Raw genomic sequence first — 22,549 nt, forward strand, 5'->3', positions numbered from 1 at the left:
TTTTTTTGGAAATTCTTACTAAGCAATACTTTATTTGAAAATAATTTTTATTTTTGCCTTTTATTAATTGAACAAAAATAATTTTAAATCAAAAATTGTTAATTTTCTCTTTAATATTTAAGTAAAGAAACTTTGATTTTTCTATCTATTATACTTGAGATATTATTTTTATCAAATATATAATCAAATGATATTACTGTATAAAGAACTTACTGAATTCATAATCACATTAAAGAAAAATGTAAATCTTTGATTTTTATATTTGATCATCCTTTTTAATTTCCTTTTCAAGTGTTTTATTAACAAATTTAACAGTTCAGGATATATGAACTAATTTTCAGGTCTAAAAATGAATTATATCAATAAATTAATTACCCTACGAATAATAATCTAAAAATCAAAGAAATATATTCAAATAACATTAAAAATCAAAGAGAGGGAAAAAGAAATGGATTTTAAAAATTTTCCATAATTAAAAGTACTAAAATGTAATATAAAACAGTAATTAATTTTTCAGTAATACAATTGGTAATAAATATATTTCAATCTTCAATAGAATCAACTTCATCATTATAATTATTAGCAGGTATCCTAACTTATTTTATTCTTTCTCTTTGATTAATTTCGGTTATTTATAAATCCTCACCTTCATCGTCTTTAATTATTATTTGTGATTAATTTTAGGAAAAGATTTAATTTGCATTAATATTTAGTTATTAATTAGGTTGTTCTTCATGATTCATAAATTCTATTTGATCATCATCTTAAAAGTTAGTTGGAATATGTTACTATTTTTAGAAAATATTACTGTTTTATAAAATATCATTTAAGTTTTAATTTAATTCTTGTTATTCAAGAAGTTAATTAGATTTTTTATCATTTTAAAAATGATTATCTATCCCTTCTGTAGTGTGCTTTATGTTTTTATTTGAAAGACTCTTCGAATTTTCAATGATTTCAGATTACTCTATAATTTTTGCGCTATTTTAATTTATAGAATTTCTTTCAAACAGATTTTTTTGACTATTTTGAATTGATTATGATTCATATATATTACTTTAAGGTCTAAATAATTTCAATTTAAATTTTTCTTTTTAATTCTATTGAAACCTTTATTATACTTTTTGATTTTATTAAAATATATTTATGGGTTATTGCAATTTAACTTATGAAGAAACTAATGAGATAGATTATTATTGTTATTATCCTTGTTGCAATTTTGTTAAACTTTTTTATAATTTTTAGCTATTTTCTAATTTAAAAGCAGATTATGTTAGTTATTAGTTGGGAAATTATCTTTCAAAATTTTACTATTTATACTATGAAAGCATATTTTCACCTTACTATGATTAAGGTGATAGCAGTTTAAAAGTATGTTAAACAGCTTAGGAATTATAGAGACTTTAAGGTGAAAGCAAGTTTTTACTTTCTTCTTTTTAAAAGCTTATCTTATTAAGATATTCAAAAATATTATTTCCAACCAGTTATTTTCTAGCCTTTTTCCACAAAAATAGGTGTTTAATAGAGTTAGATACAACTATAATTTTATGATTTTTTATATTAATAAAAGACAAAAAAGAAATAATTTTTTATTTTATTTTATTGTAATTCGAAAAAGATAGAACTTTGAAGACTTCTTTTGAAATCCATATTACCATTGAAGATTCAACAAAAGAGCTGATTGATATAAGTAAGTAAAGAGGATAAGAATTTTCTGGTGTTGAAGATTAATTTATCAAAATACTTGTAAATAGCAAACCAGCTAAGCTCAATTCTATAAATAACTCAATATTATAAAGCTAATTATTATAGTGAGGTTTGACTCTAGATAAAATCTAAATATATGCAAGCTGAACTAAAAATCCAAAGATAAGTTTATTATCTAGTTAATTTAAATTTTATAAAAATAATTATTCAAAATAAAAACAATTAAAAAATTTAATATTACCTAAAGGATTTACATAGAGTGTCAAAACCGCAGTTGTTAGAAGCTTTTTGTAGCTTTTTATAAAATCCCAATAATAATATCTGGATTTATATTCATTATAAAGATGACCATATTTTTCTCTAAAACTTACTTAATCTAATTCTTTCTTTTTTTTGTAAAATTTGTAAAAAATAAATAAAGGTATAATCAGAACCCATCCAATTAAACCTGGGATTCCAATATATTTCATAAACTTTAAATGATTTTTAGTAAAGCATTCATATGTTATATCGCTGTTGATGTATAAAATACCATCTATCTACCTACAAGACATCATTCTAAGTAAAAGATAAACAATACTGTTCTAAGTAAAAAAAAATAAGAATGTAGCTCCATTAATAATCAAAATCTTAGCAGACCTACGCTTAATAAATCCATATATCACCAAAATAACTTAAATGAAAATGAGATATAAGATTGGTATGAATAAAGACCATAGAGTTCTGAAATAAACAATTTACATTTCTTACATTTTTCCGAAAATACAATCCAGTGAATAAAATAAATTTGTAGAAGGCATTCCTATTAAAAAGAGAATAATTAATATTAAAACAATTTTATTAATTTATATATTATTACCAACAGTACTAGATAGTAATCTAGTCCCAAAAGGAAAAGAAAATTCTAATTAAGCAAAAATTAATCCAGTTATTTGTAAAAAACTCACTAAACTTTTTAACCCAAAAGAGGATTGATTCCAAAAAGCAGATTTACTAATGCTTATTAATTACATTTTCCTAAGATAATAGCTTGCTGCTATACACCTACTAAAATGAAGCTACAAAGATACGCTTATAATAATAAATAAGATCATAAGAGATAGATTTAAAGTTAAAAGAGAATAATAGGGTCTATTCTATAATTCAGAGCAAGGATAACAGTTGTAATTTCCATCAGTAATATATTATTCTTCCCAAATATTTCCATATACATCACACTATTCACAAAGGGGTCCATAATTCCCTTTAACACAGTAGTTTTTAGCTTCGTTTGGAACACAATTGCTTGGGTTTCTTGAACATAAAATGAGTCTATCAGATTATTTATTAATCCTCCAATAGCCTTGCATTAGATCAATTTAATTTAATTTACATTATTAGGCATTTTATGGACACTTTATGCAGACATTATCAGCTATTTTATTTTTTAAATTGTTGTTTAAATTTTGTTGATTAATAAAATAACATACTTGAAAAAATATTTTAATTTTTAAGAGTTAAGAGAAAGAATTTATTTTCAATAAAATTTTTTTTGAAACAAAATTTTTAATTTATTTACTTAAAGTTGGTTCATTTAAAAAATATGTTCCTTATTGGCACTCATAACATTAGTATACTAAGTCTACACTTAAATAAACTTCTCCTGAAATACATGCTCTTGTATTCACTTGTAATAAACTGTATAACTTATTTGTATCTATTTTTATTTTTAAATAAATCAGTAATAATTTATAAATAAAATTTACTTTATAAGTCAATCTATCTTGTAGTTTTGTCAATTTTGATAAGAGAATCCGAAGTAATCTTAACAATATTAGAAGATGAAGGATTTGAAACTATCTACATATTTTAAATTACAAAGCTCTTTGTCTCTGTATTAAATTATTCAAAATTTGCAGTATACTATCCGAAAACTTTAAGCTTATCATTATGTAAAGGGCCTATTTTTATACTTAATGCTAGTAATTCATTTAATATAAGTGTTTCATACTTCATCTGTTTAATCTAATTTGGAATAAAGTTTATTGGATTACCTTCTTCATCTAAAACTTAAATTTAGAAATTAAGACTGCCACCACTTCTAAAATTATTTAATTAGTATGATTCTAGAACAAATTAATCAGAAACGTCTTACTAATCATAATTTTATTAAATATTTTTAATATCTAAATTTAATAATTTAGGTTCAATAATTATTATGCTTTAAAGATAAGAACCAATATTATTACCATATATCTAAGCAATGTTATTATTTATCAATTACTAATTTTTTTAAAGATTTCTGAAATCAGAATCAGTATCGGCGCTTAAACTACTATAATTACTATATAAGTCATCATATTTAAGATTCCTTATAATTTTATTTTCAGATATTATAGGTTTTATTTAAGTATATTTTATTCCGCCACCAATCATAGCTTAGTTTTTTTATATAAAACACTATTCTATTGAAACATTTGAGTTTTACAGATAAATAGCTCCTCCATAAATTGTAGCTTAGTTGTTTTAGAAATTACAATTTTGAATAGTGATGCCACAAGTTGGACATTCTAATATCGCTAAAGCTCCTCCAATCTAAGCAGTAACTTAAAAAGCTGTAGAATTAAAAATTTTATGGCTCACTCCTGAATAAATTTAAAATACTCCACCAAGACAATTTTCACATTTAATATACTAAAACTAACAATTTTATATGCTGACGTAATCAGTGTAATTAAAAAAAATTAAACTTTAATAAATTTTAGTGCTATGACTTGAAGAAATGTTATATAGGTTAGCAATATTTTATTCAACTAAAACTTAAGTATCTTCAACAAAGTAAAAATTATTTGAAACTAAAAATGAAAGTAAGCTGAAGTCTTAGAATATAATATTCTATAAAGTAATATTCTTCACTCCTTATATCATTAAGAATGATTATTATTATGATGAGTAAAGCTATTCAAGAAAAGCTCCTGAAATTAAGAACCTATTGACAAATTCTAAATAAATTATTTAATTACTATTTTAAGCATTTAAATTCAACATTTTAATTTTTAAATTATAAATTTAAATATCTTAGACATTTTAAAAATAAATTAAAGTTGAATCATTACAAGTTAGATTTAACTGACTTATTGTTAAGCTATCAATAATTATTTATTAGACATTTGTAAAGTATAGCAGAGGTACATTTCTTTACAAGTTAAAGTTATTTAAAGTTATGTTGTTTAAAATTACTAAAGTCAAGTTACTAAAATAAAATTAAGATTCAGGATTTTGGTGGTTCAATTTTGAAAAATCTATCTAAATGTTATTTAAAATTATTTCGTTTATAGAATTACTAAATAAAATGCTAGATTATGCTACACTCATATCAAAAACAAAATTTTATAATATTAATTCTTAAAATTAATAATCTAAAAAGCTGTTTTCTACTATTATCATATCTTTCAAATTAGAAGTATCTAAGTTTCTTTAAGAATAAGTAATAAGTCTACTAGATTAATATGGTCCAAAATCAGTTTATTAGAGTTACTTTAAAATTATTTAAATAAATAATTAATTTTTTTTATTAAATATAGTAAAGTTACTTCTATGCGAACTTATTAGGGATTAGCATTTTGTTATTGAAAAGATGAATCTAACTTCTGGAGTGTCTGTAAAAACTATTGATTATAAATTATATTAAATATTAATTTAAAATTTAAATAAATTACTTAATAATATAAGGTTGAGTTTGATTAGGTATAGCAGCTTTAAATCTAGCTTAAAGATGTCAACATATCCTATAGGTATATTTCATCGTTAATAACTCTATCATCACAAAGTACTAAAATATTAACTTGAAAACCATAAGATATTTGTACCAATAAGTAATCAATCAGGTGAGGTGTTATACAAGAATGAGTATATAACTAAATCAAATTAATTTGATAAGAGTAAAATGAAATCCTATTTTCTTATTCAGCAAAAAATAAAGTAACATTTTTCTGAGGGGAAGGAATTAATATTATTTTTTTTAAATTAGTAAACAAGATAGTTGTCCTTAACATATTAGCTAATCTTAAATCCTAATTATAAATCATAAGCTAATATGAAGTGAAAATAAAAATTTAACTCTGAATAAATTATATTTTCATATCTGCAGATCTTGTAAAAGATGGAATAGATCCATAATAACTTAACCCTATTAATTAAAGTCTCTAAGCATCACTAAACTAATAAGAATAGCAATTAATTTAAGGGATAGTGTTTGCAGGTATAATTTAAGATAAAAATATTCCTGAAACTGGTTCAATAGCAATTTAATAAATTTGACTGTTAGATGAGGATAACTATATTGAATATTAAGTTGCATTCTATGAGTTACTTTTCTGTATTGCTGTTTTATCAAAGACAAAGCATTAACCACTTACCATAGTTATAAATAGAATATTATTTTAAGAATCTAAATACATTTTATAAATTTAATCAGAAGTGGGATTAAACCATTTTACCAAAGTAGATGAGATATAATTTAAAATATAGATCGTATTTTTGTTAGTAGATATAAATACTTATTTATGACTTGATATTAAAAGTATTTGATAAGCTCTTTATCCGATTTTAATGGTTTATCCTAATTAACTCAAAGAATTTAAATCATATTAAAGAATATTTCCTGAATAATCTGTGATAAGAAGCGAACTATCTAACATAATAGATTTATCTACTTCATTTTTTTAAGCAGAGACGATCTAATAATTTAAGTCTATTTTTATGATTTGATTAATATATATCACATAAATGTAATTGTTAACAAAAAAAAAGTATTTTATATTTAACGAATACATTTAAGAATTCGTATTGACAGCATTCATTAAATTATTATTTTAAACATTAAATAACCAACTCTAACTTTTACTATCAAAAAAGTATAATTATCCATTATCAAAATATTGATATTTTTTAATTCTGTTTGGAAGAATAGATTTAGTTCTACTTTATGGAGAAAGTAAATGTTCTATTTGTATTGACCTTTATTTAAAAAGTATTCGTAAATAAATATATTAGAGAGTAGGTCATTTTATAAAACAAAAGCTATAAAATTTAAACTAAAATAAATAAAATTTAATGGTAAGTAAAAAAAATGTTAAATTTTAATCTTAATTGAAGTAAATAAATTATTTTTACTCTACTGATGTGCCACTGTAAATGATTAAATTTGCTGTTTCTTCTATTAAAATATAATTATTTAAAGGAAAATTATATACATCTGTAATATGGCTAAATAGACCAACAATTTGGAGATTGAATAGATCAAATATAACTATGATTTTTGGTACTTTATCTTTAAATATAACAATGCTATTGGTGTTTTCATCTATCATCAATCTTATAATCATACCATTTTAAGTTTACTGATCATATGGAACTTCAGATATATAGAGTCCAGTATCTAATGAATAAATTGGAACTTTTGGACTGCAAAAACCTACAGAGCAATCACTCCAAAAAATCAATTGTCTTAAATTGTATGATACTAAAAGATCTTAAACTTCAGGATTAAAAGTATTAATTACAAATTGTGTTAGCAGTTATTATCTATCTAGTTATGTGATCTATCTCTATTCAAAAATAAAAGTCCAGTCATAAAGAAATTAAGCCTTTAATGTAACTTTTTCTTGAGAACCTATAACTCTCATTTTAAAAGAAAATGCTTTTTCTATGTCTTTTGAAGGCTGCCACTAATATATATCTGTATAAGAAATATCTGAAATGAAAAAAATATAAAAGTATTAAAACTTAGTATCATAATTTAACCCTGAGATAATTATATTTGTTTAGACTTGCATCAAATAATAATTATTATTTATTAAATCGTGTATATAAATTTTATTTAAAGTGTTAAATGATATCAAATAATGAATATCTTATAGCAATAGAATTTAATTAATTGCAAATGTTTATGTAGACTGCGAATTATTATTGAATAACAAAAGATCATTTGAGTGATATTAAATTTAAAATAAGTTTTATATGTTCATTATATCCCAAACAAAAATTTATTAATCTGCAGATTGACTTATTAATATTTTAGTTATACCATCTACATAACAGTTAGTAATGTTAGTTTAATGCAATGTTGTATATTGTTATAGTTAACCAGAATTTATTTACCACTAATAGATAAAATTGTTTTAGTATAATATAACGATATCCAAATCTTCATTAAATTATAAGGAATATGAAGACTGATTAGGAGTTGAAAACTGTTTTATAAGTTGTAAGGTTAAAGAGTCAACAACCATTATGTTATACTAAATTTTATTTAATTAAATTTATATTTTAAATAATATTGTAATTTAAAAAATTTACTCCTGAATACATTAGAAAATATTTTTTATTTTTAGAATAAAAAAATTAAGAAACATTGCTATAGTTTTACAAGTTAATTGTAAAGTTTAAGATTATTTTGGTTGAGAATATGTCTCCATTAGAAAAAGAAACATACAAAATAAGCTTTTATTCATCTACTTTTAATGAAGTAATTTATTATTAAAATGATAACACGTGAATAGTTTGAAAATCAGGCATCACCATAACATAAACCTATTTAATAATAGATATTAAAAATAAATAAATTTTGAAATAATTTACAGTGTTCTAAACAGTATTCACATTAGGAGTAACAAAGTAATAGAAAATATTTTAATTTGTTTAACCGCAGTATGGAGTGAAAAAGCCTGTAATTACTTGCTTATATAAGACGTTATTTCCTTAAATAACTCCAATATTTTTGAAGAATTATTCTTAATATATAGATGCATTAGTGGCAGGGTTATAGCAAAAATTATGTAATTAATGGATATTTGCGTTCGTATAAGATTTCATCAAGTTAGAAAAATCTGTTAGATTGTAAACTACTATATTAAAATAAAGGTTAAAAGCTAAAACCTTATTTTAAGGATAATATTATGCTTTAAGAAAGGATTGGTTATAAAATGTTGATCCATAAATATTTATATAATTATTAGTAAAAACAGCTGTTTTGTTTGTTAAAGGTCTTATAGATAAGGTGTCTGTATAAAGGTAAATTATCATATTATTCCCCCAAAGATTATCAAGAGTCACATAATAAAGTTTTTATGTCGAAGTATAAGTTTCATTTACCAATAGAGCTTGTTTTTAAAAATCAATAATTTTTAATTGGTTAGTATTTTAAATCAAAAGAAAATTCTATTAAACTAGGCAATTTAAAATGGTGCTCGTAGGAGAAATTTCTAGAGTATAATCAGAAATAAAAGTTAGTGAATATGGATTTCTTTGCCATACAGTTACAAATTAAGCAGTTGGATTTTTGTAAATGACATAATAATAACCTAAATCAGAGACAGTAATTTAATTAGCTGCATTGCATATTTGATTAACAAGATTCTAGCTGCATGAAGGATGATATTAAACAAATAGTTATAAAAAACTTAAATTATCACTATCAACAACTTCATACACTCTTATTGACCCATCATTTCCAGCAACGATTAATTATCCATCATAATTTGGATCTAAAGTCATTGAATTTATGATATCTACAGTTGTTGTTTAGTAAAAATTAATATTTTCTGATTTTTTCACTAACTAATATTGCAATTAAGATGGCTACTATTATTATTAAGCTAACTAGCTTATGAACATAGTATTTTGATAAAACTCATATATTTAGTTGTTATAGTAATACATGCTTTAATATTATTAACTATCTGGACTCTATGGATTTCCTGATAGAAAGTAAGTGAGTTATTAGTTTTGAAGAGAAAATAAGATAAATGTTTAATTTGATCTTATGTATAAAAAATTTTGCTTGTAACTAACTTAAAAGGTAACATTCATTTATGTACTATTTTAGAGTTAAAAATCGCTAGATATGTTTTAAGATTATAATATCATACATTAATTTTAGCTTATTGCTATTAAGTTTATTTGGTTAGTTGATTACAATTAAGGTATTAAAATAAAAGAAGTGATAGATTGATAAGAAGAAATATTTATTTGATAGAACTATTATTAATTTCTTCTCCAAACACCCAAATTATTATTAACAGACATTCCAAAAACAATATAATCATCGTTAATAGCTGCAAGTCCTCCTGCAATCATGGTACTATTACAATATTGAGTGGGTTATTATGTTTAATTATTAAAGGCAATATTCCATTAGAAAAATCCAGTCTATTAAAATGAGGTGTAAAAGAAATCATTGAGACCTTTAAAGATTTTCAGTTAACCTTGTTATAGAGGTTAAATTTGAATGCTAAAATTAAATGCATTTGTACCTTAAGATTAGTTAGCAATATTAAAGCATGTGAATATTTTTTCAGATTAATCTTATAAAATTAGATAGTTCTGATCAAGAAAAACTACATATTTATTTGTTGAAACATAATTTGATAGAAGATCAATTCTTTTAACTTTCCAAGTTGATGCCTACCAAAAAATTATTTAAGTCAATGAGCATGTGATAAAGATATTATTATTTTCATCATAATAATATTTTTTAATAGCATCATTTAATTATTACACTTCTCCTTTAAAATTAAGATTTTAATCATATATTCTCAAAAAATATGAATATTTGCTAGAAGTAGAGTTAAAAGATTAACATAAAACGATAAAATCAGATCCAACTAAAGTAGAATCTATGATTTATCTTTGATTTATGCCGTATTCTTACACAAGAGAGCATTTCTAGTTTTTTACACAAATAAAATTGTTTTTTGACTCTTAGTATCCATAATCGCAGATTGGTTAGCATAATTACTTATCTAAATTGAGATAATAATTTTTTTAGGCGCAATTAGATTAGCATTAACCTATATCTGGATTTAAATAAAATCCTTGCATGCACTCTTAGCAATTTCCTAAGAAATCACACTAAGAACACATATAACCACACTTAATTTGCTAAGAAATAGCTAAATAAATAATTTAAAAAGCTATTAAAAGTGAGTAAAATTTCATTATTGTTTCTAACTTTCCTTTAAAAAGTAATTAGATTGAGTTATCTGTTAGCCTTGATATTGCTATTTTAGATAAGATTATTAATTAATTCACAAATTATGTTCAATTTAAATAAAAATTTGATCATTTGAATTTAGATTTTAGTGACTCATTTGATTTTTTTATAAGTTATGATTTGATTATTAGTAAGTATGTTTATCAATGGGTTGATATTATATGTGGATTTTTAACTTAAATATGACAAGTTTTATTTAACTTACTCATTTGTTTGACGTTTAAAATAGTATGTGATAAACAAAAAAATATTGAATATATTCCATTCAAATTTATGTAAACTAAATTCACTTTATAATATTACAATGTTTTTATTAAGTATAATACTTTTATTTTGTAAATTCTTTACATAAAAAATATAAATAAAATAAATTTAACTCTCAAAAATAAATTTTAAGATATATATTATAATTAAAATAAATAATTTGAAAATAATTGTATTACTATTCTTTACTTTTGACTTTCAGAAACAATAGCATATAGATATAAATCAGTAATGTCTTTATTTAGATTAATGAAAAAATAAATAAAATTTAAAATCTAAGTTGACTTCAAGTAAAAAACTGGGCTAGCTCACTTTTCCCCACTTTATTATTTAATAAATGTTTAATTGATAGAAATCTAATCTTAAAAAACAAAATGCTCTATTTGAAAATGTAAAGTAATATCTACAATTTTAATGTAACCATAAAATAAAAGGAAAAACTTTAAAATACAATTTTAATTTTTAATTTAATCAAATATTTATGGAAAATTATCTTTATTTTTTATAGAAAAATAGATACATAACTTTTATTTACTTATTATTTTACTTATACATAAAAATTTGATACTATCTTTTAATTAGTCTCTCTTTTATCCTTTCAAGTCCTAATAAAATAAGTATAAAAGGAGAGAGGTTAGATTTTTCTAATACTATTAATTTATTAAAAACCACATAACATTTAAAAAATAGGTGTTTATAAATTATTAAGCAATTAAACTAAATCAGAATATATAAGAAGAGAAGAAGAAAAGAAAAGAATATATTAATTTGTATATTAGATAGAAGTATTAAAAAAGAATAAAAACAAAGAAGGGTCAATCTGTTATTTCAATAAGTAAGAAATGATGAACAATTTAAAAAAATTATATATTCTTGTTAGCATACTAATTCCATTTATGAAAATGCAATTATGCGATTTAAAGTGCACATACTGTGGTATATCTTAAATATGCTATAATTGTTAATAGGGGTATACTTTTGATACAAATAGTAATACTTGTAACTCAAATTGCAGTTAGGGAACATATTTTTTTGAACCCACTTAAGAATGCTTATCTAATTGTCCATAAGGCTTTGAAAAAGACAACATCCGCAGAGCATGCAACTCAATTAATTACTGTCACAGATTAAGCTATTAAGGAAGTAATGAAGATTTCAAATATAATATTAAGGCCTATCTTTACTAAAATCTCTTGGTTGTAAGCGGAAAATAAAATATGACTTTTAATGAATAATATCTCAAAATATACTAAATTAAAAATGACGAGTATGGTTTTTACTCAACTGGAAATTTAAATGGGCAAAATGATTAGATTATTTCGTTCGTTTCATTAGAATCAAATAATAACTCAATTCTGGTTAGTATAAGTAAAAATAAAATAATTGCTTGGGATTTGTAATATGGGCTTTTGAAATCTAATATTACATTAAGCAATTACCTTTTTATTAATCCAAACTCTTATTACCTCGATTAAAACATTCTAATTTTAAATTACTTTGATACAACTTAATTTGCTTTATTTTATGTAAAAAACTGGGTAGACTCATTATATACTTCTAATCAAGAAGTCTCATCTTAATTCTTTCAGCTTTACAATTAAGTACATCCAACACCAATTCTAGGTTATTAACTTCTTTAGAATAACTCATTTTTAAGCTATGATGGAAGTAATATAGTAATTTAATGGAAAATTGGTTATGTCAATAGTTAGTAAATTTACAAAAATTTTAATTACTCTATTAATCAAGTGGTCTCTTTTCCAAATTATCAGGATTAGAATAATTTAGAGTTTTTCATAGCAACATTTTAAAATAATACTAAAGTTAATTTAGTTTTGAATAATAACAATAATTACCCTTAAGTATTTTTATTCAACACAAACCATTAATTTGCAATTTAAAATATATTTTTTGATGAGACTATATAAGATAAAGAGGATTTGTAGAATGGTATAGTAAATTTAATTTCTATAAGCAAGGCAGAAATAATAATTTTTTAGCTTAACATGCATTAATAACTTTATGTGTAGACAACCATTTTTTAATAATAAGTATTATACTCAAAATTAATAAATAATTAAGTAATATTTACCACAACTAATGGTTTAAGTTACTTAACTTATTTCTCTCAAAAACCTTAGCTTTCTTATTTATTTAGCATTATTAACGCAACTTTAGCTTAAAATGACTATATTAATGATATAGTAGTTTTAAATAATACTAATACTATAAGCTACATATTAATTGGAGCACAACTTACTTAATATTAAATAATTTCTCAGATGAATAATATTCAAATAACAACAAAAGCATCTCAAATTCTATAAAAATCTAGTCTTTATAATAAACATTACGGTATGGTTAATGGTGTGGTCATGGATTCTAGCTAAAATTTGTATATCAGTTATAGCTCTGATGGTTCTTTTGCTATTTGGGATGTCATTAAAAATAACATAATAAATTAAAAACCTATTATGTTCAATTTACCACCATGGTGCTCATCATTTGATTAATGTAAAACTGCTATTTTAAAATCATTAATAGTAAGTAGAGGCATACTTTTATGCTTATATTCTAATAATTAATTCATCACATGGAATTTTAGTCGCTACTCTATTTCTTTAAGGAATACATATAATCTACCAAGCTAGTATTTATAATTTTCTAATTATGGATTATTTAATAATCTTTTCTATTTGAGCAATAATAAGGAAATTTAAATATTTAATTTTAATACTAGTGAAACTTAAATTATTAACAACAATTATAATTTATTAAATTAAAATGTAAGTTAGGTTTAGTTAGCATTCTATAACAATACATTTTATTATATCGAAACATTAGTGATTAATACCCAATAAAAATCTAATTCAATACTAAGAGTGAAACTACTATCAAATTTTACAAATGTTTCTAATATAACGATACTTTAAAAATGTCTTGAGCTAGAATATTTTTAGCTTGCTTAGATTATTGTAGTTAATTATTATTCACCTTAATTGACTGTTGTTAAATTTCCCTCTTTAACTTAATTATCCTTTACAGTTGATACAGATATTATAACTCAAATATATTCTCCTATTCAAAATTAATTTTTGATAATAACTAAATCTGCTTATATGTTTTAGTATATTCAAAGCGGAAATACTTATATTAGTAATACACCAGCTAATGTACCTTTACCTAGAAGAAATTTTGGAATGGTTTATAAAAATTAATTTACTCTTACTTCATCTGGGTTTTCTTATTTTTAAAATACAGGTTTTCCTAAAATGGATAATTAAGTAAAATTATTCTCTTTAATAAATTTGAAAATTAAATCTTTTAGTTTTTAAATAATTTAAATTTAATTCTAAAAATAATTTAAAAAAATATAATTATTAAAAATTTAAAAAATAATATTAGGTAATTAATACTATTTTTAACAATCTCAGAACTTGTTCTGTTTACCCTTTTAAGGAAGAAATATCAAGCGTAAGTATAGTAAATGATTAGCTTATTTTTGTAGGATTCAAGAGTGGAAATTTTAAAATTGCTTAATATAGTTGTAGTACTTTCATTTATTCTGCTGATACTTGCAATACATGGAATACTATCTCAAATCCATATACAAAGAAAGTATATACGTTTGATTTGTCAAAAGTAATTTAATTATTTTGTAATTAAATTGGTTTAATTTTTTTTAAACAAAGATTATAGTAATTGATATGTATAGCAAAACTGATTTGTAGCTTGCTTATGGGCATCCAACTACTCCTAAACTTGGTGTAATCTAAGATTAAAAAAATGGATATTTAATAACATATTCTCTAGAAAGTACTAAAAACTTATATAAATTTAATGTAAATACACAAGTTGCAACTTAATTTTTAAATGGACATACTGGTACAGTAGATTTTGTATTTCTAGATATTGATAATGATATTCTTATAAGTCATTCAGTAACTCTCACAGATTTGAAAGTGATAATTTGGTAATACTCCTATTCCTTATAGCTGAAAGTATTTACAGATTTATTCATTTTTAACTAATAAACTCCAATCCTAAGTGTTGTACGCGCTTTATATGATCAGTAGAGATAATAGGTACTTATCCTCACTAAATAGGGAACACTTTTTATTTTTAACTATATTACTTACACAGTTTCTTCTTAATTTTTTGTTCCTTTAGGAGTAGAGTTTTACTTAGATACTTTATATCCTAAGTTTTACATTTTATATAACACATATTTTATTTAAATAAGAAATTATCAAACATTATCTCTTGAAAATGAAATTTAAGTAAATTCACCTTTAACTAGCTAAAAGTTATAGCCTTCATAAAAATGGATTATAATTTTATCAAAGACATTAATAACTGTTATTAACAGATATAAATAAAATTATTAATCAACAATTCTATGTAATTCAAATTGTGGAAATTTTTTGATTTCAGATAAATTAGATCTTACTTTTTCTTATATCCTAAATTATTCAGATAGTGTTGATATATTTGATAATAAAAGTGGAAAATATTTGTATTCTATTTATGGGTAGCAAGATCTTGATATTGGTGCCATTAAATACATAGTTAGTGACGATGTTAACTATTTGCTTTTTATTGGAAAGTTGAGTGCATATATTACTGTTTTTTTTAATTATCTAACATAATAATATGTTGGTTATGCTTTTGAAGGGGCTACTATTTATTATGGCGCAGCTATGATTAATCAATTCAATGCTTTTTAAGTTGCAGATGGGTTTCGATACTAGTAAGTTAAAAATTTATATCCTCATTTTTAAAATTAAATTTCCTTTTTAATTTACTCATTGATTTACATACATCCTTCTTGAACATAATCCTATTAAAATTAATAATTAATATTTTTTTGGGTATTTAAGTATCCATTTTTTATAGGGGATTAGAATGTTAATGAAAGACAATTTTTATATTTATTTGTTTTTTAAATATAAAAAGTTTAAGATCTATTGAAGAATAAATTACTAGTACTTTTAAATTCTAAGATAATTACCTATTAAAAAATATTGATTATTACACAAGCTCTTCTGGAGATATGTATTATATAGATGCTATAGGAAATGTTAGGAGATATAGATAAAGTGATATGATGGTAAAATTGATCAATTAAAATTTATAATATCGATAAATTTCCTACTATAACAACTTTTTATATATTCTCACATACACTTAATTACTGAAATATTCAGAAGAATTTTAAATGCTAAATTAATACTTGCCTATAAATATATATGGGGATTAAATAATGGGAACACTCAATAATTAAATTTTTGTTTCAACATTTAACAACACTATTTTGTAGATAGATTACGACACCTTTAAAATAATTAATACGATTGCTCTGTAATCTTCTTTGTTGTAATACTAATTTGTGTAGAATTTTACAGACCTATTATTAATAACGACAAAAGGTGACTTTATTAGATATAATTATGCCAATTATACTCTCTTAATGAGCATTTCAGCAGGGTATTATTATTGCTATTATAATCTTAATTTGTCTATTATTTTTATAGCTTCAACTATAAACTAGTCTATTGAAATTTATGAATATAGTAAACTTTTATCTAATTTTACAAACTTAATGATAGCAAATATAACATATCCAAATAATATAATTTTAAATTATATTTTTATAGATGAGTTATATAATAGTTTATATGCAGTTTAAGCAAACGATAGAATAATTGATATTTATTCATATTAGAAATATCCAAATAATCCTTCAATTTCTATTTAAAAAGTGAATTACATTCCATATATAAATAGCATCTATTCAGTAAAATTGGATTTAGAAGATTAATATATTAGAGTAAGTATTCCATGGTCAATTTCATATTACAATAGATAAACATATAATTTTTACTGGTAAATATAAGATCCATTATTTATATAATCGATTAGATATTATAGGAAAGACTTAAACTATCCTGAGCTTGTTTTTTTGTTATAAAATAACTTATTATCTATAGCTTATTCAAATTTAACAAATAAACAATTCAAGCTTTTAGTATAAGTATAATTGGATTATCCTATAATTTATAATACTGCTATATTAAAAACATTTGATTAATTTTTGATCAATCTAACTATATTAGTTAGTGGAGACATTGTTAATTATGTATTAAACATACCAATAATTAATGGTATCCCATAATAATATTATTTCTATAATTGTTTGGTATAAATATAAGACCCTCTAGCAGGTTACTAAGTTCAAAATTAATTAACTTAGTTGCAGAATTATTTTTAAATATTTAATTACTAATCAACTGGAATTTAATTAGAAGTAAGCAATTTTTTTTTTTTTAATATTATTTATTTATTTTTTATATTATTTTTAGATATATGGATCTCAATTTTTGTACTATGATTAAATAATGCAAACTCTGTAAGCTGATGTTGAGTATTTTGGAGATAATAACCAGAATAAGCTGAATTTAGAAGAAGATTTATTTACTAGGAATTATAATAACAAAGTGACTCTTACTAATCAGACTATTGTTTTAATTACAAAATAAGTAATATCTCAATTTAGCCCTATGACAAATTTTATAAGTTTTAAAGATGTTTCTTTTATATAAGAAGATATGAATTCTTATGTTAATACAACTATTACTATATAAAATATGATAAATGTTGAATTTATCAATATTGATATTTAAAACATTAAATTTTTTGGAAATGTTAGTTTATTTAACTTTTCAAATTGCTAAAATATACTGTTGAAAAATATTAGCCTAAATCAGATTTAAATATTAGATTTAATATCTATTTTTAAATTTGAAACAATTAACAATTTGATAATATCTGATTTAAATTTGAGTCTTCTTTCCTACATAAAAAATTCAAATAGGCTGCTTCAATAGAATATATTATTATTCTAATCTGTTTTTTAGTTCTATTAGATAGAAACTCTTTAGATTTAAAATACAATAATTTCAAAGTTAAATGGTAATTCTGCATAAAGTATTTATGATATTAAATAAAATTAAAGAATTATTGTGAATAATAATACATTTCATTAAATAATTGATATTCAAATTATGACATATACAAATTATTTTCAAAAGTAAATATCAACTGTTATTGAAAATAACGATTTTTTAATGATGAATAGCTCTATAATACTCGGCTACAGCCATTCAAGCCTCAGTTCTATTACCTTTTAAGGAACAGCTCTACATATTTTAAATTCATAATTTTAAAATATTGTTTGTTAATCATGCTTAGGTTCTGTAATGTAATTGTAAGAAACAAGTAACATATTTATAAATAATAGTACTTTTATTTTTAATTAAGGTAAAAATGGAGGAAGCATATCCATCCTTTTCTGCTTAACAAACAATATTTCTATATAAAATTCAATATTTAAAAATAATATTGCATCAAGTAGCGGTGGTGCTTTGTACCTTTCTAGTTCTTTTTTAAATCTATAAAATGTTATTTTTTAGGATAACAAAGCATTAATAGGTGGAGCAATAAGATACTTAAAATCAAAACCTATAAATTTCAGTTCAGCATATTTTATTGAAAATAATGTGAAATTTATAAATAATAAAGCTGATATACATAGCCAAAACTGGGGTTCTTACTTAAAATCAGTTTAAGTTTAATAATACAATCAGAAAACCTCAGGAAGATTATTAAAAGATATCAATATTAGTAATGAAATTTACTAAGTGAATAGAATAACTTAATAAAGTAATGGATTTCAAATAAATAATTTATAAAGCAGTGGATTTATAAACTTACAGCTTTAGATATTTGATGAAGAAAATAACATTTTATCATACTAAGTATAAAATTGTTTTAATCAAGTATATCCTGAAGAAATATGCATAGAATTATCTTAATTAAAGTTAACTTTACTCTCTACAGATGATAGTTTAGTCAGAGTTGTAGGATCTTACACTGCATAATTTAATGAGTTTAATACGACAATAAAGAGTTTTTAAATATCAGGAATTTAATTGATAGGAAATCCTTTGACCTCCTAAGTAATAGTTTTATAAATACTAGGAATATATCAATACCTACCTCTTGGGGTAAATGATATTGTACAGAATAGTAAATAAAAATTTTTAAATTAAAATTACTTTAAAAAAAATTTTTTTAAAATAGTTTCAAAAGATATATTTTCCTAAAATTTGTAATTGAACTTTCGTGACTGTAAAATTGGTGAAATTTATAGGCTTGTGAATAAAATATACTAATGTGTGTAATGTTCAGTAGGATCTTATTCTATTTTAAATCCAAACAAAAGTAAATTATAAATTTTAAATAATTTATAATAGTTAATTAATTAATTAATTAATTATAGATGACTATTAATAATGCCAAAGATGCCCAGAGGAAGCAAGTTATTGTTTTAGAGATTAAATGCAATTGAAATAAGGTTATTGGAAGAGTTAAAATTTGACAGATAATATTTATAGATGCTAAACTCCTTCAAGCTGTTAGGGTAATTAGGATTAAAATTACTGTAGCGAAGGACACTATGGGCCTATTTGCTAATTTTGTGATGAATATGGAGCATAATGGGGAGATAAATTTTAATATGATAATTAAAATGGATGTATTAATTGTTCAAAAAGGACAATAATATATGCAGTAGGATAAGGTTTACTGGTTGCTACTATACTAATTTCTTACTGTATATTTAATATAGTTTCTTCTCTAAGAGCTTCTGAAAAAGTAATTCAAGCATATTATTTGCGTATGCTAAAAATTTCTTGTATTAGTAAATCCAGTCAAAATAATGAAGTGAATATAGCTGTCAAGGCATTAACTTCATTTATGTAATTATACAAGCTTATATCTACTTATAGTTTGGCTCTCCCCTAATTAGTTTAACTTACACCAAACTTGTTTGGTAAATATTTTTTATTGCATGATTTAAATTAAATATTTTTAATTAGGTTCACCTGCTAGCTCTTCTTTGTTTACTAATTCTTGTGAATTAGCATATTTGACTTCATAAGAAATGCCACATTTATATCTAAAAGCTTTAGTAATGATTATTTCTCCTCTAATATACATGGTAGGTTTACTACTGATTTATGTTATATTTGCTCACAAAAAATATAACTTCATCTTAAAAAAAGTAATTACAAAATATTTTTCAAAAATAATTTTGTTTTTATCATTTTGTTAATTAAATTAAAAATAAAAATATTTTCGATTTTATTCTTTTTATTTCTATTAATTTTCAAACTAAAAAAGAAATCAAGCTTTCATACCTTTATTTTTTCATTTTTTTGAATAAAATATTTTATAAAAGTCTCATATTATTAGTGGTTTCGTCTTTTTACTTTAGTTTGTGTAGCCTAATATAGTACAAACTTTGATATCTTAAATGTCTTGTTAAGAATTTGATGGCAAATATTATATAGCAGCTGATTATACTTACGAATGCTATACACAATAGCACCGTAAATTTATATATTTTTTGATTGGACCAGGTTTAGCTATTCATAGTTTTATTTATCCAGTATTATTACTGATAATTCTGTTTAAATCAAAAAATAAGTTAAATAATGCCATAACAAGACTAAGATATGGATATATATACTAAGATTATAAAACAAAAGGTTATTATTGGGAATTTGTGAAATATGGCTTAAAGCTATCAATTATTTTTACATAAAACTTCTTTAACCCTGAATAAATAAGTAATTAATTTAATTTGATTTAAAGTTTTTAATTTTTTTTTTATAGAAACAAAGCACTTAGCATTGTTTTTTATAGTTGTATTATACTATATGATACTTTTATTAGTTTAGCCTTATTAGTTAAAGAAATATCAATAAATTGACTAGAATAGTACTATTGTGCTTTTGATTGTTTGTATACTTAACTACTTTTTGAATAGTAGTATTAATGACATATAGACTTATATATTCTATTTCTTACTAATATTATGCTAGTATTTAAATGAAGGATACTTAATCTTATCGATTTTAAAGATTTACTTTAATAAATACTTTTAGCTTATTATTAAATTTGTGCCCAAAAGAATTTAAAAATCTTTTATTTTTAAATTTTTAGTCAAAAAAGCTAACATTAATATATAAAAATAAAGCTAATAAGCTGTTAAATTATGGATGATAGTTTATAAAAAATCTAAGTTTGGCTAAATTGCTTAAATGTAATCATTTAGTATCAAATAAATGTATGCTTAGAACTCTTAAATTAATTTCAATTAAGAAAATAGTAAATTCTTTAAAGATATAGATAAATGTTTTAATTTAATAAATAATAAAAAGGTCCATAAATTTTGAAGCAATATCAATTTAGTCATAAGAATTAAAGATTTTAAAGTAAAAATTAAAATAAATATTATTATTATTAAATTTATTATTTTAAATAAATCAGAAAAAGAGAGATTGAGTTCATTACTAAGAAATAAAGATTTAAAATATTTATTTACTGACTAAAAAGAAGAAAATAATAATGAATGTAAAAGCCCATACCTATTAAGATCTGAAGCAAGCTAAATTAATACCTTAAAAAGTAAATTTATTATATTTTTGTAAGTAGTAATTTAATATTTATTTAAAGCATAATAGGAAGATATTAAAAAGACTTTAGGATAAAATTAATAAACTATATTTTATAAAGATGATAAAGAAGGTTAAGCTGAAACATTAATTTGAAACTCTAATTGAAATTAAAATTTTAATATTACACTTAAAATATATATTTATTGCGTGTTTAATTTTTTAAAAAGATTTATTTACAATTTTTGAAATTTTATATTTAAGCTCTTTTAATTATTATTTTATATTTTTACTTTATCAAAAATAATATTTTTTTTCAAATATTTTAATTTAAAAATGAAATTTTATGCAAAAAAATATTTTTGAGTTATAATAAATTTATAATCTTATTTAATGTATTCTTAAGGCATACATAAGTGATATTTACTTAGTATTAAAAAATTTCAAATTTTATTTTGAAAGTTCAAAGAAAACTTTATGAATGTAAAAAACTGTACAAACAGATTTAAAAATTATATAGAAATAGATTGAGCAATAAAATATATTTTTTTGATTAAAAATAAATTTAATAAATCATGCATTTAAATGATATATAGTAGTGAGTGCTCTTTTTATAAAAGTTAAATAATATTGAGTAATTTTAAATTTAAGGAACTATTTAGTTTTTAAAGAAATATTATTAATCTGAAGAAAAATAATATTGAATTAGTCCTTATTATTTTTTATTAAGAAATTTATGATAAATAATTTATCGTAAAAAGTATGTTTGAATTTTATTTATTTTACTGGAACGAAATTAAAACCAAAAAAAGAGCAGTAGGTTTGATAACTCTTTTTGGAGTTGAATTACATTATGTGTTTATAATTAAGAAGAAAAACATTATGATGTCATAAAACTTTCAAGAGCAATTATTGTTTTTTCATTCATTTAAAAAAAATATTTTCATAATTTAGAAGAAAAGACATTATAAATATTCAACTTTAATAATTATTTTTAAATTAAGATTACTTTAAAAATTCTTTA

General features: G+C 21.8%; 2 protein-coding genes across 2 annotated transcripts; one reads left to right on the forward strand and one right to left on the reverse strand. All coding sequences in view use genetic code 6, as the record gives it.

Annotated features, from left to right (window-relative positions):
* Positions 1-542: 542 nt before the first annotated feature.
* On the reverse strand, positions 543-10,611 carry TTHERM_00777130 (transmembrane protein, putative; the record flags this gene model as incomplete). The annotated part of the gene is made up of 13 exons (XM_001021248.2): positions 543-1,882; positions 1,949-2,509; positions 2,567-3,121; positions 3,266-3,403; positions 3,453-3,872; positions 3,936-4,688; positions 5,031-5,223; positions 5,280-5,354; positions 5,406-6,705; positions 6,862-7,441; positions 7,775-7,988; positions 8,047-8,280; positions 8,329-10,611. The coding sequence occupies 13 exons, from the start codon at positions 10,609-10,611 to the stop codon at positions 543-545; spliced, it is 8,646 nt and encodes a 2,881-aa protein (XP_001021248.2).
* A 1,239-nt stretch (positions 10,612-11,850) lies between these two features.
* On the forward strand, positions 11,851-21,681 carry TTHERM_000777131 (transmembrane protein, putative; the record flags this gene model as incomplete). The annotated part of the gene is made up of 16 exons (XM_012798913.1): positions 11,851-14,289; positions 14,411-14,647; positions 14,698-15,755; positions 15,962-17,312; positions 17,368-17,625; positions 17,932-17,992; positions 18,144-18,266; positions 18,326-19,093; positions 19,148-19,288; positions 19,347-19,898; positions 19,945-20,129; positions 20,307-20,697; positions 20,744-21,238; positions 21,292-21,345; positions 21,401-21,538; positions 21,587-21,681. The coding sequence occupies 16 exons, from the start codon at positions 11,851-11,853 to the stop codon at positions 21,679-21,681; spliced, it is 8,346 nt and encodes a 2,781-aa protein (XP_012654367.1).
* Positions 21,682-22,549: the final 868 nt, after the last annotated feature.

This window comes from Tetrahymena thermophila, assembly GCF_000189635.1.
Source record: "Tetrahymena thermophila SB210 genomic scaffold scf_8254549, whole genome shotgun sequence".
Taxonomy (NCBI): Eukaryota; Ciliophora; class Oligohymenophorea; order Hymenostomatida; family Tetrahymenidae; genus Tetrahymena; species Tetrahymena thermophila.